The 25,532-nt window shown below is 44.9% G+C and overlaps 1 protein-coding gene across 1 annotated transcript in view; it reads right to left on the bottom strand.

The window, feature by feature from the left end:
- Positions 1-546: 546 nt before the first annotated feature.
- The window catches only part of TMEM87B (transmembrane protein 87B), a 113,668-nt gene continuing 88,682 nt past the window's right edge, over positions 547-25,532 (bottom strand). The window contains exons 11-20 of the mRNA XM_063918102.1: positions 25,405-25,498; positions 23,798-23,869; positions 23,129-23,237; positions 22,987-23,045; positions 15,140-15,243; positions 7,738-7,808; positions 7,564-7,634; positions 6,329-6,381; positions 2,781-2,811; positions 547-2,683 (exon numbers count right to left, since the gene is read on the bottom strand). Of these exons, the coding sequence (XP_063774172.1) occupies positions 2,642-2,683; positions 2,781-2,811; positions 6,329-6,381; positions 7,564-7,634; positions 7,738-7,808; positions 15,140-15,243; positions 22,987-23,045; positions 23,129-23,237; positions 23,798-23,869; positions 25,405-25,498 (706 nt within the window). The 3' untranslated portion in view covers positions 547-2,641. The remainder of the gene's footprint in view (positions 2,684-2,780; positions 2,812-6,328; positions 6,382-7,563; positions 7,635-7,737; positions 7,809-15,139; positions 15,244-22,986; positions 23,046-23,128; positions 23,238-23,797; positions 23,870-25,404; positions 25,499-25,532) is intronic.

The following is a 25,532-nucleotide window of genomic DNA, read 5'->3' as shown; positions in this document are numbered from 1 at the left end:
ATCCTGTGTAATGTTGGTATTCACAGCTCCTGTCTCTCCCTGGGCACAGTTACTAGCCCCCCCCCCCTCCCCTGGACCCATATAGCAGTCTCTGTCCTCCCCTAAACCCATATAGCAGTCCCTCCACTCCTAACCAACCCTCCCCTCCCCTGAACCTATATAGCAGCTTTTAAAGTTAAGCATAGATGATGATCCCTTTACCTTTTTTAACAGTGGCAGATCCGCTGCCTGATCCCCGCTGTGCCGCATGGAGTCGCTGCTGCCCGCTCCTGCCGTGGCCCCGCCCCCCGTGCCGCCCAGCGCCTGACGTCACAGTGGAAATCCTGGTCAGCAGACCCAGTGATGTGACCGGGATTTCCTCTGCGGCGCCGCTTCTGGGAGCTAGGTAGCGCAATGACAAGCGGCTCAGCCAGTCGGGCCGCTTGTCATTGCACACTGGTGTGGGACAGCGGGGCCGGGCAGGATCGGTTCGCGGGCCGCACCCGACCCGCACGTTGCCCACCCCTAGGGTAGATGCATGCATAAAAACACACAATAACCACGACAAACCTTAGAAACATAGTTTTATTCAAACTCAGAACAATTTTTAAGGCACAGAAACGCAGACCTATGTTTCAAGTAAAGAAATTCCTTCACAATTAACATACCCTTCACTCACACCAATTAAAACAAAAATAACTGTATAAAAAAGAATTTTAAATTGGTTTAAATAAACAATATTTAACAACATAAAACAATTTGGTTACTTCCATGGACATAGTGCAGGTAAAAGTAAAGAACGGATGGTCTCTTTAGTGTGTAATAAAGGCTTATTAAACCAATTCCTCAATGAATTAATAATTTGTTCAAACATATTAGCGCAATTAACAAACATATTATAAATTAAACAGGCAAGGGAAAAAACATACGCAATGAGTTTTGGTTTTAGATTACTGAAGTAAAACATACTAATCATGTTCTCTTGTAGTTCAGAACAGATCAATGGCTGTTTGTGTCCTCTACTGTTAGAGGACCATCATTACCTCTGTATGTTACATACTACAGGATCCAGCCTGCCAGCATGTATTTAAGTAGATGTTGCCCATAGCAGTTGGAAAAACAAAAGGGGAAAAAAAAAAAGAAGGCCGCACAAACTAAAGCGTTTACGTACTTTCACTATAGAGCGAGAAAGTACAAAAATCATTGCAGCAACCGGGGACACATAGTATCAGGAACTTTCAACACCATTTAATGTTATTTCAATACCATTTATTGAAACCAAAATAACCAGCCAAGTATTGCACCACACAGTAATGCCTACCAATCATGCTAAAGCCACAAATTTACAAAACTGCCAAGTACTGTACATTGGAAGTTGCTAGTCACTAAAGTTCCTTTTTTCCGGTTGCACAGAAATTGGGAGGATGACACGTAGAGTGAGGTATACAGTTCTCACGCTACATGTCACTACTGTATGGAAGCTTGAACGTTTATGAATTTAGATACACATTAGCTGAAATATAAATCTCTAGATTTAATAGAAGCTTTTTGGAAATAATACCATCTATGTAAGTTCCATTTTTCCTTGCAAATATTACATGCACTATATCTGCGTTTTGTGGAGAGAAAAAAATCTGCCTAAACATCATTTTTACTTTTCAAATAGTAAAAGCAGCCGTTAATACCGCATGTTACCAAAGCAAACAGTGCACGGGGGAATGTGTGCATCATTTTCTTCTTGCAACTGGTGACTTATTTTATTCTCTAAACTTTATTTAATAAAAAAAAACCTGGATCCTCTTACATAAGACAGCAGAAGCAAAAGTTAAAAAAACAGGGAAATCAGTTTTTACCATGGGCTTATATATTTTCTAACAAACTATATACATAGACATCTGTGCAGAATTCTAAACACACAATGTGCATCACCAAAATGTATGCATATTACAGAAAGGTGCTTCCACAGTCTTCAGCTGCAAAACCTTTGCTGTGTGCCCGGAATGTGCTTCTTTATAAGGCAAAGACTTTAGACTGAATAACAAAATAAGATATACGCAAATAAAAAAGGATTAGTCAAATTGCATAACTATTGCAGAATGGAAAGACACTATAAATATTGTTGCATCTTGATCATGTGGAGTCTATTTCTGACTGTATATCATGCAAGGCATGTGCAAGTAAATCCTGCAATATGCATATATCAAATACAGCAATATCCATGGAAATAAAACATACATTTTCTGTCAGTGTGAAGGATGGAAATGGGCATCCAGTAGCAAACCAGCTGTTTCAGAATGTCTCTCAGACGCTGGTGTGGCTGAAGACTGGATGTTCTAAGATTGCTCACATAAAGCGTATGAAATGGTGTTAAATGTCATTACGTTTGCTTAAATAGTAGAAACCAAAAAATAAAATAAAAATTGAAACAAACAACTTAAAATTCACATATGGAGTCATAATACCAGCCTTCTGTAAGCAATCCTCTCACAGATCAGGACTCTTAGCTGTAAGAATGACAAATGTCTCTTATGACTGAACAGTATTAACACACCAATCATTAGTTTATTCTTTATGCAATTCAAGACTGAAGCAGCCTAAACCAACGCTGGCCTCGTGGTGAAGCGGTTCACAGTTCATGGATTAGGAACAGTCCGTGCAGTCATCACTCTGTTTTAGACATTTCATATTTAGTCATCATAATCTCCTGAATGCAAAGAAAGGGATAAAAGAAAATTAAAAATGTAAAAGAAAATGTAAACAGAAAAAACATGACATCTCTCACGTGTACCTGCTCCACTCACCTCGTCAGAGTCCAATAATACTGGAAGCGCACTGAAAAATAAAAATACAATGTATATAATGAATATACTATAGGCCAACTGATATTTGTTGATACTAAACTATTTTTTTTTAACAAACTAAACTAAAAAAAGTGCACCACCACACAGTAGGCACAGAACCTATTACTACCCTGAGAGATAGCGATTAATAAGATTTTCTCTTCTTTACCCAAAGCACAAAAATGTAAAAAAAAATAAAAAATAAAAGTACATACAGTAAATAGTCGAAAGGTCTTAAGACATTAATATCTCCTGGCAAGCTGTAACACCTCAGCATATAAAAGGAAATGTACTTTCCAAGAACCCCACATTATGCCTGCCCTGTAAACTGGGACCAGGCTGATTCATATGCAATAGAAGAAAATTAATCTGATCTGATGATTGTGTAATGGAAACGCATCTGCCAACCGGGAGAAGGTCATTAGGTCAACATACATTGGGTCGACCACTGAAGGATGACATGCACTAGGTCGACATGCAAAAAGGTCGACATGAGTTTTTCACAATTTTTTTTTCACCTTTGTCATACTTAACGATCCACGTGGACTACAATTGGGAGCGATAACCTGTGCCGAGCACAGCGGCAGCGGAGCAAGGCACCTTGCCCGAAGCATGGCAAGTGAAGCGGTGCACTAATTGGAGTTCCCAGTCACATTACGAAGAAAACTACACCAAAAACAGTCAAAGAACCCATGTCGACCTTGTACACGTCGACCTAATGCATGTCGACCTTCAGTGGTCGACTCAATGTATGTCAACCTAATGCTTGTCGACCTAATGAACCACACTCCTGCCAACCTGTGTGTGTTAAACTCATTATAAAGAGCAAAAATGCCCATGTAAGTTGTGGAACATATACTTTTTTTTAACTGAGTGCTTTAACTGTTCTTTTAACCACTTAACTGACTATTTATTTCGCCTAAAACCTCTCCGAAATTGTCTGGTTTTTTATGAGTGAATTAAGTGAAGAACATGACTAACCCTATCCCAAATGATTTTAGTTTCAAAAAAAAAAAAAAAAAAAAAGAAAAGGAAAAAACATTTTTTTTTCAAAAATATTTTTTTCAAACATCAATTGGGAACATCGTGACCATCGCGGCTTTCATTTTGAAAGCCGGGACAGCCTGCAGGTATGCAGGGGGGGTCTGGGGTTGCTTGGGAGGGTTCATTTACGCTCCCCAGCAGCTGCCATTGTCTGCAGCCGCTGGAGGGGGGGGATCCTGCCGTGCTGACCGATCAGCAGTGATCGGCAGCACGGCAGGCACAGGGGGAGAGTGCAGGGAGGCAGAGGGACCTTCCGGTCCCTCTGACAGCAGCAGCGGAGGGAAGTTTATCTTCCCTGCCGCTGCTAACACTCTCTATCTAACTGGTCGCATCCCATGCGACCAGGTCAGATAGAGCACTTGCAGGCATGGTCGCCCAGGCAAGTGGTTTTAAATACTATTAATGAGCAATAAACCCTGCAACTACCTTTGTTATTCCTATATCCAGCTGGTGAACCCAATAACCTGAGGAAACTTTCTTGCTCGGCAGTCTTGACCTAAAGTAAGCCCGTCTTGCCACAGTCACTAGACTCACTCCTTGCACAAGCAAGCAGCTTCAGGTGCTGGCAAAGTAGCCAGTCAGTGGCAGAGATTCATCTCCTACTAATCGGTGGTGCACTGTTGGCATATACAGCCACTGAGTCTCTGGAGGCCAACCAGCACAGTAGAAGGAATCCCAAGACAAATCAATACCAACGCTTGACATTTTAGCAAATTAAGCCCATCCTGTCACATACACACTTTGAGGTAACTTAGCTTTCATGGAACTGTAAAGGATAAATATAAATCATGATGCACAACTCAGTTATGAATACATAGGTTCATTAAGTCAGTTGCAGGAAGGTCACCACTGTTTACAGGTTTAAAGAGAAACTATGGGCATGAAAGACAATATGCGTCATTTCCTGTACAAATGTTTTGATAAATGATAAATGTTAAGTCTATTATTTTGAGATAGTTTTATAGTCGCATTACATACAGTGTAGTAAAAGGCTGCACCTAATAAGACACCATAAACTTCAGATAACATACAAGAGGAGAAGAGAAAGTGAGTAGACCATGAACAATAAGGGCAGTATCCAATTACAGCAGCTAATGGATTGGGCAGGGGCTATCCAATAGGCTCAGATACGTGGCATTTATCAGGGATTATGCTTCGGGTGCCTCAGGCACCCGAACATAATTTGCTATAAGCAGCGGTCAGAGTCGCGATAACACATGGGATCGAGAGCTTGTCCTGGATCCCATGTGTTATTGCACAATCGTGGGTCCTTTTTTGGCCGATAAAAATGCTCTATAATTGGATAGCGCGATAATGACCATCGGTCAAAAATCATGCAAGCAAGCTGTTTTTAACAGCCGAAAAAGGATTGTGCCTAATAGGATACTGGCCTAAGGCTGCAAGAATCTAAATGAATAAACAAAAAGTTTGTGTCCAATTGCTGTAGGAAAAAAGAAGAACTGTTGACGTCCCCAAATGTTAAATAATCACATTAATAAACACTGGCTTAACAAGTGAGTTTGACAATTGTCCGCCCTGTCGGCGCAACCTCGAGTCGGCCAACATGCCGTTCTAGTGTGTACCCAGCATGAGTCTCTGAATCTGTGTATGAAATGCTGCAAACGTAGCAGCTGCAGCTCTTTTCCACTACACAGACTCAACTATAACATAATATGCAAGGGTCACATATCAAATTAATCAGCAAGGTCTCCTGATGCATCCCAGTCACATCGCATTGTGACTACACTAAGACGCATTTTCAGCATCAAAAAAAAAAAAAAAAAAAAAAGACTCCTGATGCTAGCAGACTTGCACAGGACCTGGCGGCTCACTTGCTCCAGGAATCCCACGCTGCGTGGTGTATTGAGGCTAGATGTAGGACACATCTGTACTTCAGACACATAGGAGCTTCTCACATGCGTGGTGCATTGATCAGTGTGCTAAATTCAAGAAAAGGGATCTCAAAATTCTTCATAAATGAGTTATGAGAGGGGGTTTATCTCACAAAATAACAGGGTTTGCCATGGCAACCTCATAATATCACAATGAAAGTGATTTCCTCCTTCTGGGATTGGTCAGATTAAGGCAACAAAGAGGCAATACCTGCCATTTCTGGCCCTGCACAGCAATACATCATTGCTAATAGGGATCTAACATTGCGGATGGCAGAGGGAGTCCCTCCAAGACTTAAATTTGGCCTTGCTCTAAAGAGTGAAGACGCCAGTCATTCATTTTTATAAACGGATAATCTAAATCTCCTCACTCCATTGTTCTCAAAAAGTCACCTAAATTAAGCAAATTGATCATTTCAAACAGGACGTAAACAAGTTTGTTAACCCAGATATAAAAGTATAAAATAAAACAACCCATGTAACATTAGTATGGCGCCAAGATATACATTTAGCAAATATACATGAAGAGCTAAAAGGGAAACTATACAGGGAGAAAAAATAATATATAATTACACGTCAGCAAATGAAGATGGGATATTTTCTTCCACCCATTTTAAGTCTTCATCCTAAACAGATAGAAAAAACAAAGACAGTTTGAAAACGATAAAAACCACAGGCTTGGACAGAACAGTAGCACAGTGTTAGCATTGCTAACAGAGCTGGGGGCACATGTTTCTACAAACCAGGGCACTATTTGTGTGACATTTTTATGTTCAAACTTTGCTTGTGTGTTTCCTCAGGGTGATTTGGTTTCCACAAACACTCCAATGACATACTGCTAAGTTACTTGGCTACTGATTAAATTAACCCTATAGTGTGTCAGTGTGGTATGGAATAGAAACTGTAAACTCAACTTGGCAGGGAAAGGTGTGGATTATACAAAGTGATGCATAATACAGTATGTAGGCACCATACCCGACCTTGACTTTAAGTCACTAATAATGTATTTAAAATACTTACAGCTTAGCTTTAATGATTCCAATGAAGATTACAATAAAGACTCCACAAAGCGCTTTGCTCGGGTTTGGTATGGATGACTGGCGGATGGGATGCCGGCTTTCAATATCCTGACAGCTGCATCTCGCCCGCCAGAATGCCAGCAGCAGGGCGAGCGCTAAGAGTCCCTTTCCAGGCTCAGTGGCTCGCTACAGGATCTATTCCTACTCTATGGGTGTCGTGAACACTCACAAGTGAAAATAGCCCTGTTGCGCCAGGATTCCAGATGGCTGCATTGTCGGCTGGCGGGATCCCGACGTCGGTATCCTGACCGCCGGGATCCCGACAGCCAGTAAATTAAACGCATCCCCTATGTTCTTACCATCCCAATCAGCTATTTGATGGCATTACGATGTACATATACCCTATTCCTCCAACAATGCAATGTGATGTGTTGTGAGAGCTTTGTACTAGCACAAAACAGCTATTCTGTAATGATGTAGTAATATCTTCATAGCAGGTTACCGCGTAATTACATCTTGCACATGTACAGTATAGTCTGGCTTTTTCTGAGAAGAGTCTCTATCCACAAAGGGAAAAAGGATCCCAATTATTATACTGAAAACAATAAGAAAGAACAACTCTCTGACTCAGCCAGGAAAATCAAACTCACCCCACCCCACCTGCTTCTTCGGTGTGGATCCGCACAAAGTATTAGTAACTAGCATTACGTATTATCACCTATACAGTAGTATGTGAATATTTTCATAGCCAATTGGAAGTGAAATAAATAGAAGGCGGTCATTACTCACTGTACTAGAGGCAGTAGGTTTAGCCGTTCCATTGGGCTCTGCCCTTGTTCCCCTTAGTTTCATACCTTCAGCTGTACAGAATACAGCAAAAAAATAATAATAATGGAACAATTATGTATAATAGGCAGTATTAGTTAAGCAAAGACTGATTTGTACTAAAACATTATACATCACCTAAGTGATCTGTTACCAGGAACTCTTCCACTTCATCATCTGAATCATCCATGAGCGGAGTGAATGCATACCTGGGTGAAACATACAACGGCAGCTATATAAATAAGGCTGTAAGTGGTTATCACCCATAAGATCAATTTTCTTGAGTGTTTGGGATTTATTCAAACACTAGAAACATTTTAGTGACATGACTAAAAGTGGCTTGTTCTGTTTGCACCCCAAAACTATTTACACAAATTAAGCAACCTAATTTCAATTTTGCAACATCAATAAATATCACACTGTTACATAATAATAATGTTATTAGTAGTAAGAAAGAAGGGGAACATTTACAATCTGGGATATCTTCCATATGAAGTGCACTACCAAGGACACAGCTGCAATAGGCGGCAGGTATTGTATCAATGATCTGCTTTACTCCTATGCAATGCACTGCAATGAGGTCTCTTCCGGGGGTGGTATTCATGTGACCAGCGGTCGGCTGACCTACAGTCATATGACCTCCTCCACCATCCCGACCGCTCACTATCCCGATGGTCGGCATGCCGACCAACAGGGACTATTACCACTCGTGGGTGTCCACGACACCCATAGAGTGGGAATAGAACCCGCGGCGACCGCAGCGAGCCCGCAAGGGGCTTGCTGCACTCGCCCCTCCCCGACGGGATCCCGGCGTCGGTATGCTGCCGGGATTCAGGCGTCGGTAAACTGACCGGTGGTCTCCTGACCGCCGGTCAGCCGCACTACACCCCTCTTCCGGGTGTGGTGATTTCTAATATGGGACTTGTTGTTCCACAGACTTAAGCTCTCCGGGAGCAAGGTAAAAATCGTAGTGGATCCGTTCTCATAATTTTGAAAAAAAGAGGTTCATTTGTATGTTTTTAGATGTATTTCTAATTGCAATAGGTTTTATATTTATGGATTATAAAAAATAAAACACAAAAGTTTTATGGATATTCTTGTTTGCCAAGTCTTAATTCAGCTTTATTGGTTCCGTATTACATATAGCGCTGATCCATATACAGTGGTGTGTGGGTGCCCAAGGTGCGCATGCACATCTGTATATTTCTATGTTCTAAGGTGTATTTGTGCTGTAAGTGGATGATCCTAATCCCACTTTGGATTTCAGCAGCTGGCTTTAGTACAGATGATAAATAAGAATTTACTTACCGATAATTCTATTTCTCGTAGTCCGTAGTGGATGCTGGGAACTCCGTAAGGACCATGGGGAATAGCGGCTCCGCAGGATACTGGGCACAAAAGTAAAAGCTTTAGGACTACCTGGTGTGCACTGGCTCCTCCCCCTATGACCCTCCTCCAAGCCTCAGTTAGGATACTGTGCCCGGACGAGCGTACACAATAAGGAAGGATATTGAATCCCGGGTAAGACTCATACCAGCCACACCAATCACACCGTACAACCTGTGATCTGAACCCAGTTAACAGCATGATAACAGAGGAGCCTCTGAAAGATGGCTCCCAACAATAATAACCCGATTTTTGTAACAATAACTATGTACAAGTATTGCAGACAATCCGCACTTGGGATGGGCGCCCAGCATCCACTACGGACTACGAGAAATAGAATTATCGGTAAGTAAATTCTTATTTTCTCTGACGTCCTAGTGGATGCTGGGAACTCCGTAAGGACCATGGGGATTATACCAAAGCTCCCAAACGGGCGGGAGAGTGCGGATGACTCTGCAGCACCGAATGAGAGAACTCCAGGTCCTCCTCAGCCAGGGTATCAAATTTGTAGAATTTAGCAAACGTGTTTGCCCCTGACCAAGTAGCTGCTCGGCAAAGTTGTAAAGCCGAGACCCCTCGGGCAGCCGCCCAAGATGAGCCCACTTTCCTTGTGGAATGGGCTTTTACAGATTTTGGCTGTGGCAGGCCTGCCACAGAATGTGCAAGCTGAATTGTACTACAAATCCAACGAGCAATAGTCTGCTTAGAAGCAGGAGCACCCAGCTTGTTGGGTGCATACAGGATAAACAGCGAGTCAGATTTTCTGACTCCAGCCGTCCTGGAAACATATATTTTCAGGGCCCTGACTACGTCCAGCAACTTGGGAGTCCTCCAAGTCCCTAGTAGCCGCAGGCACCACAATAGGCTGGTTCAAGTGAAATGCTGAAACCACCTTAGGGAGAAATTGAGGACGAGTCCTTAATTCTGCCCTGTCCGTATGAAAAATTAGGTAAGGGCTTTTATAGAATAAAGCCGCCAATTCTGAGACACGCCTGGCTGAAGCCAGGGCCAACAGCATTACCACCTTCCATGTGAGATATTTTAAGTCCACAGTGGAAAGTGGTTCAAACCAATGTGATTTTAGGAACCCCAAAACTACATTGAGATCCCAAGGTGCCACTGGAGGCACAAAAGGAGGTTGTATATGCAGTACCCCCTTGACAAACGTCTGTACTTCAGGAACTGAAGCCAGTTCTTTTTGGAAGAAAATCGACAGGGCCGAAATTTGAACCTTAATGGACCCTAATTTTAGGCCCATAGACAGTCCTGTTTGCAGGAAATGCAGGAAACGACCCAGTTGAAATTCCTCTGTAGGGGCCTTCCTGGCCTCGCACCACGCAACATATTTACGCCAAATACGGTGATAATGTTGTACGGTTACATCCTTCCTGGCTTTGATCAGGGTAGGGATGACTTCATCCGGAATGCCTTTTTCCTTCAGGATCCGGCGTTCAACCGCCATGCCGTCAAACGCAGCCGCGGTAAGTCTTGGAACAGACAGGGTCCCTGCTGGAGCAGGTCCTTTCTTAGAGGTAGAGGCCACGGGTCCTCTGTGAGCATCTCTTGAAGTTCCGGGTACCAAGTCCTTCTTGGCCAATCCGGAGCCACGAGTATAGTCCTTACTCCCCTCCTTCTTATGATCCTCAGTACCTTGGGTATGAGAGGCAGAGGAGGGAACACATACACTGACTGGTACACCCATGGTGTTACCAGAGCGTCCACAGCTATTGCCTGAGGGTCCCTTGACCTGGCGCAATACCTGTCTAGTTTTTTGTTGAGGCGGGACGCCATCATGTCCACCTTTGGTTTTTCCCAACGGTTCACAATCATGTGGAAGACTTCTGGGTGAAGTCCCCACTCCCCCGGGTGGAGGTCGTGTCTGCTGAGGAAGTCTGCTTCCCAGTTGTCCACTCCCGGAATGAACACTGCTGACAGTGCTATCACATGATTTTCTGCCCAGCGAAGAATCCTTGCAACTTCTGTCATTGCCCTCCTGCTTCTTGTGCCGCCCTGACTGTTTACGTGGGCGACTGCCGTGATGTTGTCCGACTGGATCAGCACCGGCTGACCTTGAAGCAGAGGTCTTGCTAGGCTCAGAGCATTGTAGATGGCTCTTAGCTCCAGGATATTTATGTGAAGTGATGTCTCCAGGCTTGACCACAAGCCCTGGAAATTTCTTCCCTGTGTGACTGCTCCCCAGCCTCTCAGGCTGGCATCCGTGGTCACCAGGACCCAGTCCTGAATGCCGAATCTGCGGCCCTCTAGAAGATGAGCACTCTGCAACCACCACAGGAGAGACACTCTTGTCCTTGGAGACAAGATTATCCGCTGATGCATCTGAAGATGCGACCCGGACCATTTGTCTAGCAGATCCCACTGGAAGGTTCTTGCGTGGAATCTGCCGAATGGGATTGCTTCGTAAGAAGCCACCATTTTTCCCAGAAGCCTTGTGCATTGATGCACTGAGACTTGGCCTGGTTTTAGGAGCTTTCTGACTAGTTCGGATAACTCCCTGGCTTTCTCCTCCGGGAGAAACACCTTTTTCTGGACTGTGTCCAGGATCATCCCTAGGAATAGAAGCCGTGTCGTCGGGATCAGCTGCGATTTTGGAATATTGAGAATCCAACCGTGCTGGCGCAGCACTATCTGAGATAGTGCTACCCCGACTTCCAACTGTTCCCTGGATCTTGCCCTTATCAGGAGATCGTCCAAGTAAGGGATAACTAAAACTCCCTTCCTTCGAAGGAGTATCATCATTTCGGCCATTACCTTGGTAAAGACCCGGGGTGCCGTGGACAATCCAAACGGCAGCGTCTGAAACTGATAGTGACAGTTCTGTACTACAAACCTGAGGTACCCTTGGTGAGAAGGGTAAATTGGGACATGTAGGTAAGCATCTTTGATGTCCAGAGACACCATATAGTCCCCTTCTTCCAGGTTTGCAATCACTGCTCTGAGTGACTCCATCTTGAATTTGAACCTTTGTATGTAAGTGTTCAAGGATTTCAGGTTTAAAATTGGTCTCACCGAGCCGTCCGGCTTCGGTACCACAAATAGTGTGGAATAGTACCCCTTTCCCTGTTGTAGGAGGGGTACCTTGATTATCACCTGCTGGGAATACAGCTTGTGAATGGCTTCCAATACTGCCTCCCTGTCTGAGGGAGACGTCGGTAAAGCAGACTTTAGAAAACGGCGAGGGGGAGACGTCTCGAATTCCAATTTGTACCCCTGAGATACCACCTGAAGGATCCAGGGGTCCACTTGCGAGTGGGCCCACTGCGCACTGAACTTCTTGAGACGGGCCCCCACCGTGCCTGAGTCCGCTTGTAAAGCCCCAGACTTTGCGGAGGCGGGAGAGGGCTTTTGTTCCTGGGAACTGGCTGTTTGTTGCAGCCTTTTTCCTCTCCCTCTGCCACGGGGCAGAAATGAGGCGCCTTTTGCCCGCTTGCCCTTATGGGGCCGAAAGGACTGCGCCTGATAATATGGCGTCTTCTTAGGTTGAGAAGCTACCTGGGGTAAAAATGTGGATTTTCCAGCAGTTGCCGTGGCTACCAGGTCTGATAGACCTACCCCAAATAACTCCTCCCCCTTATAAGGCAATACTTCCATGTGCCTTTTAGAATCCGCATCACCTGACCACTGCCGCGTCCATAAACCTCTTCTTGCAGAAATGGACAGCGCGCTAACTCTTGATGCCAGTCGGCAAATATCCCTCTGTGCATCACGCATATATAGAAATGCATCCTTCAAATGCTCTATAGTCAATAATATACTGTCCCTATCAAGGGTATCAATATTTTCAGTCAGGGAATCCGACCACGCCAGGCCCGCACTGCACATCCAGGCTGAGGCTATTGCTGGTCGCAGTATAACACCCGTGTGATAGTATATACATTTTAGGATATTCTCCAGCTTTCTATCGGCAGGTTCCTTTAGGGCGGCCGTATCAGGAGAGGGTAGTGCTACCTGTTTAGACAAGCGTGTGAGCGCTTTATCCACCCTAGGGGGTGTTTCCCAACGTGCCCTATCCTCTGGCGGGAAAGGGTACGATGCCAATAACCTTTTAGGAATTATCAGTTTTTTATCGGGGGAAACCCACGCCTCATCACACACTTCATTTAATTCCTCGGATACAGGAAAAACTACAGGCAGTTTTTTCTCACCAAACATAATACCCTTCTTAGTGGTACTTGTATTATCAGATATATGCAATACATTTTTCATTGCTTCAATCATGTAACGTGTGGCCCTAGTGGAAGTCACGTTTGTCTCCTCATCATCGACACTGGAGTCAGTATCCGTGTCTGTGTCTGCCATTTGAGGTAACGGGCGTTTTAAAGCCCCTGATGGCGTTTGAGACCCCTGGACAGGCACAAGCTGATTAGCCGGCTGTCTCATGTCGTCAACTGTCTGTCGCAAGGAGCTGACACTGTCACGCAATTCCTTCCACAAGCTCATCCACTCAGGTGTCGACTCCCTAGGGGGTGACAACTGTATAATAGGCAATTGCTCCGCCTCCATCTCATTTTCCTCTTCAAACATGTCGACACAATCGTACCGACACACCGCACACACACAGGGAATGCTCTGATAGAGGACAGGACCCCACTAGCCCTTTGGGGGGACAGAGGGAGAGTATGCCAGCACACACCAGAGCGCTATATATATATATAAAGGAATACCACTATAAAATGTGCTTTTCCCTTTATAGCTGCTGTTAATATAAAACTGCGCCAAATTAGTGCCCCCCCTCTCTTTTTTACCCTTTTCTGTAGTGCAGGACTGCAGGGGAGAGTCAGGGAGACGTCCTTCCAGCGGAGCTGTGATGGAAAATGGCGCCCGTGTGCTGAGGAGATAGGCTCCGCCCCCTTCTCGGCGGCCTTTTCTCCCGCTTTTTTGGTAAGTTCTGGCAGGGGTTAAAATACACCCATATAGCCCTGAGGGTTATATGTGGTGTATTTATGCCAGCCAAGGTGTTTTACATTGCTGCTCAGGGCGCCCCCCCCCTAGCGCCCTGCACCCTCAGTGACCGGAGTGTGAAGTGTGCCTGAGTAACAATGGCGCACAGCTGCAGTGCTGTGCGCTACCTTGTTGAAGACTGATGTCTTCTGCCGCCGATTTTTCCGGACCTTTTCTTGCTTCTGGCTCTGTAAGGGGGCCGGCGGCGCGGTTCCGGGACCGAGCTCCGAGGCTGGGCCTGTGTTCGGTCCCTCTGGAGCTAATGGTGTCCAGTAGCCTAAGAAGCCCAATCCACTCTGCACGCAGGTGAGTTCGCTTCTTCTCCCTTTAGTCCCTCGATGCAGTGAGCCTGTTGCCAGCAGGTCTCACTGAAAATAAAAAACCTAAAACTAAACTTTTCACTAAGAAGCTCAGGAGAGCCCCTAGTGTGCACCCTTCTCGGCCGGGCACAAAAATCTAACTGAGGCTTGGAGGAGGGTCACAGGGGGAGGAGCCAGTGCACACCAGGTAGTCCTAAAGCTTTTACTTTTGTGCCCAGTCTCCAGCGGAGCCGCTATTCCCCATGGTCCTTACGGAGTTCCCAGCATCCACTAGAAAGTCAGAGAAATTAGTATGATATAATTTGAACTCCGCACCAGACAGTAGCAGTATACACACCTCACAGTGCCTATACTGCAAAAAATGGTGTCTGGTAATCTTTAAGAATAACATACAGACTGTTCTCTACCTAAAAATAACACAAAACCATGTAAAGCTGGTGAATAATAGGAGTGCTCATTCCATGCTGCAAATGCCTAGCCGACATTAGCAGGGTCATGGCAGCACAAGGGAGAAGTTCTATTGTTTCAGCGGGTGTAGTACGGAATGCCGGCGCTCGGGCTCCCGGCGACCAGCATACCGGCGCTGGGAGCCCGACCGCCGGCATACCGACAGCGTGGCGAGCGCAAAGGAGCCCCTTGCGGGCTCGCTATGCGCGCCACACTATTTTATTCTCCCTCCAGGGGGGTCGTGGACGGGGGAGAATAGTTGTCGGTATTCCGGCGCCGGTATACTGTGCGCCGGGATCCCGACATTCGGCATACAGAAGACCACCCATTTCAGCAGGTACTTGTGTTGTTTTGGGACAAAACTTTTAATGTAAACTTCCACTGCAATATAAATGTGTGCTGGATAGAACAAAAAAATAACATTTTACCTTTGGTTGTTTGCAGATGGTCTCCATAGAAACATGATAACTAGCAAGATAACAGAGAACAGGAACCTCCAGAAAGCATCATCCACCCAGAGTTCCATCCAATCCTGTGAAATGTGTAGGAGTCCAAAAGAAGACAAATTGAAGAATGCTGCCTATTTACATTGCAAACTAATGGGGAGCATCCCCAAAGCCAAACTACATACAGTTTATGAGGATACAGCCATGTGAAGGCAAATTCTAACAAAAGGCTAAAAGATCACAGTCAATAAAAGGAGCAAAAAGAAAAAGAGCTGATCTCACAACGTACGCAATAGATGATCGATACAAAAGAGCACAGCTAAGAATATCAGTGTAAGAGGACATAGGGGAACACATGAGTATACCAGTGTAAGAAGATATATATATATATATATATATATATATATATATATAATTTATTTATGTGGTTTGTTTTTTTCTGTGGGGGCCAATGTGTTTGTTTGTTTTTCTTTCCTATGGGGAACAGGGTGTTTATTTTTTTTTCATGTCAGTGGTCAATTTGTTTGTTTTTTATCTTGTGTACACCAATGTGTTTTCATTTTTTTTTTCTGTGTTGGTCAATGTTTTTTTTTTTCTGTAGGTCCAGTGTGTGTCTGTGGGTGGGTGTTTCCTGTGGGGTGGGGGGCAATGTATTTTATAGTTTTCTGTATGGGCTTTGTGAGTTTAGTATTTTCCGTGGGGGTATTTTTTTTTTAATGTGTTTTCATTTATTTTTCTGTGGGGGCTGATGTGTTTGTTTTCTGTAGTGCATGTGTTTGTGTATATGTGTTTATCCTGTGGGGGATAATGTGTTTGTTTAAATTCCTTTGTGGGCCATTGTTTTTTTTATTGTTCTCTGTGGGGTTCAATGTATTGTTTTTTGTTTTTTTAAATGTGGGGCCAATGTTTGTGTTTTTTCCTGTGGGGCCAATGTGTTTTTAGTCTTTGCAAGCATCTGCGTTGCACTGCGCTGTGATGCTCTTCATACAGAGTTACAGTACAGATTCAGACGCACGCACCAAGAAGTATATTACAAATGTGTTGGGCTTCCCTAAGCAGTTACAGGGGCTAACCAGATGCAGCATGTTGCTGATTAAGGCTGTGTACAGAAACGCTGAATCACTCACACTGGAGCCAATATTAAGATGATCTGCAGCTAGCATAGGACTGGTGAAAGTTTCAATGGCATTCTGCAGCATGTAATCGCTAACGGCATCCCCCATCGGCCCGAAAGGGTATGCCGTTACCGACTTTCGTGAGAGTGCGTACCATGGGTACACACTAGGTGATGCACCCAATGTCGCTCCGATCTGCATTATCAGGCAGCATAATGTTTATTATGTAGCCAGCTTTAGAGAAACCCTGGCCTCCATATACAGATGTGTCCACATACATCTTTGCTATATCCCGCCATGTATGGCACAGTTTTGCATGCCATAGACTCAGATATTTAGCCATGCCTTGTAATTTCTCTTAATTTGCTTCTTTAATATGTTACTTTATACATATTCTATTATGGCAAACAAAATTTTTTAAATTCATCCACTCGCTACTCGTGAAAAACAGCTTAGCCGTGTTTTGCATGTTGGGCCAAATTTGTAAAAAAGCAAAGATGCAAGTGGACACATCTGTATGTTCCATAATAAAACTTTTACCCGGTTTGTCTTGTTCCAGTATACTCTATTATACTATCCAACACTGATTGCTTGCCTCAGTTTATTACTTTTGTATGGATGAGCACTCTAAGGGGGGGAATTCAATTGCCATTTTTCATGAGGTAAAAATGGGACTTCAATGCTATTTTTTTTGTGTGGGGGTTTGAGTGGCTATTAAACTAGAGCCCATTTTGAATGAATGAAAAATTACCCATTTTCGGGCCAAACACACACAGTTCCAGGACCTGTGTATTTTTGCAATAGTGGGCACGAAAAGACTACACTTAATCAGGGATTTTATTTCTCATGCATCCGGGTTGGTCCAAAAAGAATCCCTGATAGTGACAGCTATCGGGGACAATTGAACTACCCCGGCGGATCAATTCGCTGCGGTAACTTACCTTGACTAATTGAATTCCACTTAAGAATAATTAAATCTCAATAATCATTATGAAATACAACACCATGGAGGCAATCCTCATGTATCCCTGAGTTTTTCTTCAGAAACAAGATGGTCGCAGACTGTCAGTGATTGACAGTCTGCAGCTGTTTGGGGGGTGGTGATGGCCTCAGTTTGTGAAAATAGGATTTGAATTACCTACCGGTAAATCCTTTTCTCGTAGTCCATAAGAGATATTAGGGAATCTAGTACGATAGGGGTGTAGACGGGGTCCAAAGGAGCCATTGCACTTTACATTTCCTCACTGGGTGTGCTGGCTCCTCCCCTCTATGCCCCCTCCCACAGGCAGTTATAGGTAAAAACGTGCCCGAAGGAGAAAGGACATATATGAGAGAAGGAAATATGATAACGAAGAGTGGTGAGATCTACACACCAGCACACCACTAACACATAACAACCAGCAACGGCTGGTAACAACAACAGCAACAGCTGAACAGGTAACCATATAACAAGAACCTGTAGAAAAGTCAATGCACTGAGGCAAGTGCCCAATATCCCTTATGGACTACGAGAAAAGTATTTACCGGTAGGTAATTAAAATCCTATTTTCTCTAGCATCCATAAAGGATATTGGGGAATCTAGTACGATGTGGACGTCCCAAAGCTTCCAGAACGGGTGGGAACATGCGGAGACTTCTGCAGCACCGCCTGCCGAAACTGGGTATCCTCTTGGGTCAGGGTATCAAACTAGTAGAACTTCACAAAGGTGTTCTTTCCCGATCAGGTAGCAGCTCGGCACAGTTGCAAGGCCGTGACTCCACGGGCAGCCGCCCAGGAAGACCCCACCGATCTTGTAGAGTGGGCCTTCAGAGACTTAGGAACAGGCAAGGCTGCCGACACATGGGCCTGTTGGATAGTAAGTCTAAGCCAACGAGCAATGGACTGCTTCGAAGCAGGAACAAGGAATCAGTCTTTCTGATCCAAGCCGTAAGCCTGACATAGACCTTCAAGGCTCGCACAGCATCCAATGTCTCCGGAGGAGCAGAAGTGCCAGAACTTGACGGAACCACAATAGGTTGATTCAGGTGAAATGCAGAGACAATCTTTGGCAGGAACTGCTGTCTAGTCCGGAGCTCCGCTCTGTCCTCCTAAAAGACCAAGTATGGACTTTTACATGATAAGGCCCCCAATTCTGAGACACGTCGAGCAAAAGCCAGGGCCAGTAACATCACCGTCTTCCACGTGAGGTACTTGTCTTCTACCTTCATCAGCGGTTCAAACCAGGAGGACTGTAGAAATTCCAACACTACATTCAGATGCCAGGGTGCCGTAGGCGGCACAAAAGAAGGTTGTATGTGGAGTACCCCCTTGCAAGAAGGTCTGAACTTCTGGTAACAATGCCAATTTCTTCTGGAAGAAAATGGAGAGGGCTGAAATCTGGACCTTAATGGAATCCAGACGTAAGCCTTTAACAACAACAGCATGCAGGAAATGTAAGAAACGTCCTAAGTGAAACTCAGTAGGCGGATACATGCGTTCCTCGCACCAAGAGACATATCTCCTCCAGATATGATGATAGTGTTTTGACGTCACAGGTTTCCTGCCCTGAACCATTTAGCAATAACCTTCTTGGAAAGGCCCTTGTGAGCTAGGATGTGCCGCTCAACCTCCATGCCGTCAAACAAAGTCGCCGTAAGTCCGGGTAGACGAACAATCCTTGTTGAAGAAGATCGCTTCTTAGTGGTAAAGGCCAAGGGTCTTCGACGGACATGTCCAGAAGATCTGTGTACCATGCCCTCCGAGGCCAATCCCGGGCAATCAAAATTGTCTGAACACTTTGATTACTGATCCGCTTCAGCACCCTTGGGAGAAGTGGAATCGGAAGAAACAGGTAGACCAGCCGGGTAAGGCTAAAGCGACGCCAGTGCATCCACTGCCCTCACCCGAGGGTCGCTGGTCCGTGAACAATATCAGGGAAGTTTCTTGTTGAGACGAGAAGCCATCATGTCTATTTGTGGGCAACCCCATCGGTCGATGATCTGCTGAAATACCAGATGGTGGAGCCCCCACCCTCCCGGGTAGAGATCGTGACGACTCAGGAAGTCCGCCTCCCAGTTGTCTACTCCCGGAATGAAGATTGCAGACATTGCTCTTGCATTTCTTTCCGCCCAGAGGAGTATCTGACACCTCTCGTATGCAGGCTCTGCTTTTTGTCCCTCCTTGTCGATTGATATACGCCACTGCCGTGGCGTTGTCCAATTGTACCTGGATCGAATGATCCTTGAGCAGAGGAGAGGCCTGAAGCAGAGCATTGTAGATCTCCCTACGTTCCAGAATGTTGATCTGAAGGAGGGCCTCATGGGCTGACCACCTGCCCTGGAACTGCGCCCCTTGTGTGACAGCTCCCCATCCCCGTAAACTTGCATCCGTCGTGAGGAGGGTCCAATCCTGAATCCCGAAACGCCGGCCTTCCAGGAGATTGGAGGACTGTAGCCACCACAGGAGGGAAATCCTGGTCTGAGGTGACAGCCGAATCATCCGGTGCATCTGTAGATGTGATCCGGACCACTTGCTCAGGAGATCCAACTGAAATGTTCTGGCATGGAACCTCCCATACTGGATCACCTAATATATGAGGCAACCATCTTTTCCAACAATCGTATGCAAAGATGGATGGACACTCAAGTAGGTTGGAGCACCATGCGGACCATCTCCTGAATTGGTTTTCGCCTTGTCCTCTGGCAGAAACACCTTCTGGGCCACAGTATCCAGCAACATCCCCAGGAACAGGAGCCTCTGAATTGGCTCCAGATGGGACTTTTGTAAGTTGAGGATCCACCCATGGTCTGACAGAAGATGGCTAGTGTGGTCAATATGGAGCAACAAAAGCTCCTTGGATCGTGCTTTTATCAGATGATCATCCAGATAAGGGACAACATTGACACCCTGGACCCAGAGTTGGAACATCATCTCCGCCATCACCTTCGTGAATAAACTTGGGGCTGTGGACAGGCCGAAGGGGCAGTGCCTGGAATTGGAAGTGATTGTCCAGAAGGGCAAACTGCAGGTACACCTGATGAGGTGGCCAAATCGGAATATGGAGGTAGGCGTCCTTGATGTCCAAGGAGGCCATAAATTCCTGTTCTTCCAGGCCCGCAACCACTGCTCGCAGGGATTCCGTCTTGAACTTGAACACCTTCAAATAAGGATTCAAGGATTTTAGATTCAAAATGGGTCTGACCAAATCGTCCGGTTTCGGCACAACAAACAGGTTTGAGTAAAACCCTGTGCCGCGTTGTGGTATTGGTACTGGAACAATGACGTGGGACTGGACCAACTTTCGGATGGCCTGTTGCAATGTAACTTGCAAATCCTCCAAAGCTGGTAAGCTTGATTTGAAAAATCGTTGGGGTGGAGTACTGTCTAACTCCAGCTTATGGCCCTGAGAAACAAGATCTCTGACCCAGGTATCCTGGCAGAAGTCTCCCAGACGCGGCTGAAGTGACGCAGTCGAGATCCCCTCAGGGTGGGTGGGCACCGTCATGCTGAGGCCTTAGTGGACGCAGAACCGGTGGACTGTTCCTGAGAACTGGTGCTTGCAGGTTTTCTGGACTTCCCTTTGGTGCCTCTAGTCGCATTGGAGGCACATCTGGCCTTGGATCGAAAATCTGTGAGACCGAAAGGACTGGACAGATGGCCCAGGATAGGAGCGTCTCGCCATCGGGGCCCCAGAGGGGAGAAACGTGGATTTCTCAGCTATAACTTTGGAAATCCAGGTATCCAATTCAAACCCAAAGAGCCATTCCCCAGAAAAGGGGAGGGATTCCACACTACATTTGGATTTCGCGTCCGCTATCCACTGACGCAACCAAAAGGCCCTGCGCGCCGACACTGCCATAGCAGAAGTCCGGGCATTAATGTTCCCCATCTCCTTGAGTGAACCACAGGGGACACGAGTAGTGTCCTGAATGTGTTTAGGAGGGTTACCATAGTAACTAAGGGCATATCCCCCCGAGAGGCCCCCTGAAATTGAGTGGCCCAGGAATGAATGGCATGGGTCATCCAGCAACCCGCAATGACCGTCTCTATCTTCCTATACCCAGGATCCTTCATGGTAAAGGAGCTCGGGGCAGGCAGCACCGAATTTTTAGACGGGCAAGAGACGGATACATCCACACCAGGGGGTTCCTCCCAAAATTGTCGACCTTCAGGAGCAAATGGGAAAGTGCTCAAAAACTTTTTGGACACTTGGAATTTTTTGGCTGGATTTTCCAGGCCTGTTTGAATAGGTCATCTAACTCTGTAGAGTCAGGGAAAATGACATTAGGCCTGTTTTGTACAAAGAAAAACGACTGTTGTGACGCAGCGTCCTCTAGAGGGGAGCTTTAACACGTTCCTAACAGACAGAATTAGGGGTTCAATAGCCTGAGCAGAATCGGAATCCCCACTAACGGGATCCAGGTCATCCCCATCCTTGTGTATATCATCATCTGTATCAGACAGTAGAGCAGGTAACCCACGCTTCTGTGGACCTGCATGAGAGAGGGGGGGCTGTGCATCTGCTTGTTGTAGTAGCCGAGTCTTCTGCACATTAGCAGAGAGCTGGGATCATATATCTGACATAATAGTTAAGAAACCCTAACCAGTGGGGCTCTGGACCCTCCCCCCCAGCCCCTTCACTGATTTGTGAAGATTGACTGCATTGTTCACATGAAACTGAATCAGAATATTAATGGAGAGAATCTGGTGTGCAGATGCACAGTTGCACAGTTTGTGTTTACCCATGTTTCACAGTAAGCACAACAACAACATACACACAGACAGTGATATTCCAAGCCTGCCCTGCTGTATGTGAGAGGAGAGAGAGAGAGAGAATATCAGCACACCCTGAGTTGCACAGCCCCAGCTCCCTATAATACAGTGAACACTAACAATTTCTGTCCTAAATAGGATCCAGATAGTGTACACAAGCAGCTTTCACCCTTTGCTACACTCTGTACCAGATATCCAGCGTGGCTAAGGAATCAGGAAGCGCTGTGTGTGCTGTGGAGAGGTTAGCGATCTCTGTTGTAGGACAAAGATTTCCTGGCCTCTGCGACGGTTGTCTTGCTCGGCATCACAAGGTGCCGAATGCCACCCACTGGTGGGAGAGCTATCTGATGCTGCGTCTTCACTACTGCAGCAGGAGGCTTCTGCTTGTAATAGACGCCTCCTGTCGCATTACCATACAGCGCTATCCCTGCAATAGCAACTACAACTGCACCTGAATGACCCCTTATAAATAATCTTCACTTATGAGGCTCCCTATCCTTATTGGGGAAAGATCTGTCTGCACTTCATATATTATATTTTGTATTCACTTCTCCTAAGTGACATCTCACTGTTTGTGCCTCTGCTATCAATATTGGTGGCTATCTATTGTGATTCATTGTGTTTTTTATTTTACTGTTATATTGAAAATGTAGCAATTACTATAGTTCTGTGGTAAGTATTGGAATTACAGAGACACTAGATAATGCTCTGTGTGGAGTTTGTACATTCTCCGCATGCTTGCGTGGGTTTCCTCAGAGTACTCTTTCCTCCCACACTCAAAAAATATTCTGGCTTTCAATAAAAATGAACCATATTTTTTGTGTATGTATGATGTGGTAGGGAACGGATTGTAAGCCTTAATGGGGCAGTGACTGATGTGACTAAATATTCTCTATAAAGCGATTTGGAGTACAGTATGCGTACACTAAATAAATACATGGTAATAAATAATCAATACTCACCGACTGACATTGTGCCAATCTGAATTTTTTAGTTGTCCATGCCATAAATATAACAGAAGCTGAGGGGAAAGGAGAACACACCCATTATATCACAATCATTATTTTAGACCAGAAGCTTAATATAGACCCCAATAAATCTTACCTAATATAGCAAAAACCAATGTATTGGTAAAGTGTCTATATAATGAATATTTCACGGTATTCCTTCTTAACTTTAGTGTCTTCATTGTTTGTGCCAAACTCACAAATATGTATAGGAACATTAAGGAAAATCTAGATCAGTTATATGACCTAAAACAAGAATAAATAGAAAAAGGAGGTGGCATAGCTAGGTTACGCTCCTCTTTCACGCAACCCTCCTTCTTTTCACCAATACGTAAGAAATCTCTCCAAAATCTGTAGCACATCTGGTCACTCCACACAGCCAATACAGTTAGGACAAATGATGGCAGCTGTATGCCAAGTTTACACAAGCAGAAACCTTTAATGCCATCAGATTGTACAGCATTAGTTACCACAAGAGAAACTCTAGAATGAGCTGGATTTTTCTTTTGATTTCAAAGGGTAATATAACTATTCAGAACAATCTCTTGATTTCAAAGGGTAATATAACTATTCAGAACAATCTCTAATGTAATTCTTCTGAAGGTGTGGCATAATCCCATACTTATACCCCTTTACTTGTGTAGTACTATTCTAACTGCATGAATACAAAAAAAAATACTATAACAGTGTACTGTATACTATGGGTGATTTAATTTCTCTGTAATATAAACCACAGGTAAGTGCGAGCTGTGACTGTAAAGGATATCCACCAGCACAAGGCTGAATCCAGTAGGGCGAGCGGGATACTGGCCAGCAAGACTAGATCAGATTCCTTTGACTGCAATAAAATATAAATAAGACACACATTAGTACTGTACACTGTGCTTAAAGGGGACATGTTCACATTGTCTAACAAATCTGCACACCACAGACTACTACATATTCAGGACTTGTCTTTACTTTTCAATAGGCACCTACATGTCCTTTGTCAGTAGCAGTGTATGAGACAAGAGACACAAATGTGTGCGGGTGAAAGACACTACCACTGTGGTTAGAGTTAGAAGAATGAAATATCAGATACAACTAGACAAGACATTACTGTGTTCTGTGTGTGAAGAAATGGAAAACTCCAGTTAAACAATATTCACCAAGAGTATTTCTTACATTCACGCTTATTTATAAATTACTTCTGTTAATTCAAAATAATTGCCTGTCATAGGAAGAACTTGTGAATACCATTAGGCAAGGGAGAAACGCAGTATAATCAGGTTCTCTAACAATGGTTCCCAAGCGCAGTCCTCAAGGCACCCCAACCGTCCAAGTTTTAAGGCTATCCATGTTTAAACACAGGTAACCTAATTAGTACAGTCAGTTTGATTACACCATCTGTGCACAAGCAGGGATATACCTAAAACCTGGACTGTTGGGGTGCCTTGAGGACTGCGTTTGGGAACCACTGCTCTATAGCAAAATTTCAAGTGTCAGACTCCCTCCCCTCTGGGCCCCGTGAAGTGACGGTAGTTCTGCTACTGTCATCTAATAAAAACATAATAATTTTTCTACCAATAATGAGGGTCATTCAGACCCGGATGCTTATGCAGCCTGTAGCGCAGTTTGCCGATGCCATGCCCAGCGGCCACATAGCAGCTACGTGGACACACACATTGCGGTGGATGCCATGGTGGTGGATCACATTGTGGTGCTATGTGATTGACAGCGGCAAGTGTTTGCGTGACGGTGGCGCAGTGTTAAGGTGCGAAGCAAACCGGGACCGTTTTCGGGACGGCTGCGTGACGTCACACGCAGCCGTTCTACTAGAAAAAAAACATGGCCACAGCGCGCCAGGAGTCAACCTTAGTTCCGAAGCGGAGGCATCGGAAGGCGGCCTCACACATACTGGGCAGCCCCCAGCATGTGCAGAGATGAACGCAGATCTGGCTGCGTATGCAGCAATCTGCGTTCATCTCTGAATAGACCCCAATGCCTCTAGTCATATTGTATGGTCTTTATTTGACATATCTTATTGTATTGCTTGACTTTTCAAATAAACATGTTAAAAAAAAAAAAAAATCTATATAATAAAAGGCTAACGCTGCCCCTCACCTCTATGGGGGAAATTCAAGTGTCGGAGGCCACCAGACGGCACTAGACGGAGCAAATCAACTGTTACTCAGTTAGGGAGCGCACAGCCACTGACATTACTGTTATGTTGTTCCGTCATTTTGACGGGCTGGCAACTAGTAGTATCATAAAGACAGCTGTTACTGTAGGTTACTTGACCAGCACTATAGATAAATGTGTGACCATACATTAGAGTGAGAAATACTAACCAATATATAAGCCACTTACATATAGAAAAATAAAGCCTCTTACCCCAATAACTCTCATTACGCCTTCAACTGTAGCAAATGCCAGATACAGAACACCCATTCCAACCACACGATGCATGACAGCCCCTAAGCGTGGCCTGGCCAGGAAAACAGACACATGGCATAAAAACA

This window comes from Pseudophryne corroboree, chromosome 4, assembly GCF_028390025.1.
Source record: "Pseudophryne corroboree isolate aPseCor3 chromosome 4, aPseCor3.hap2, whole genome shotgun sequence".
NCBI classification, from domain to species: domain Eukaryota; kingdom Metazoa; phylum Chordata; class Amphibia; order Anura; family Myobatrachidae; genus Pseudophryne; species Pseudophryne corroboree.
This window is presented reverse-complemented; position numbering and strand designations above follow the sequence as displayed.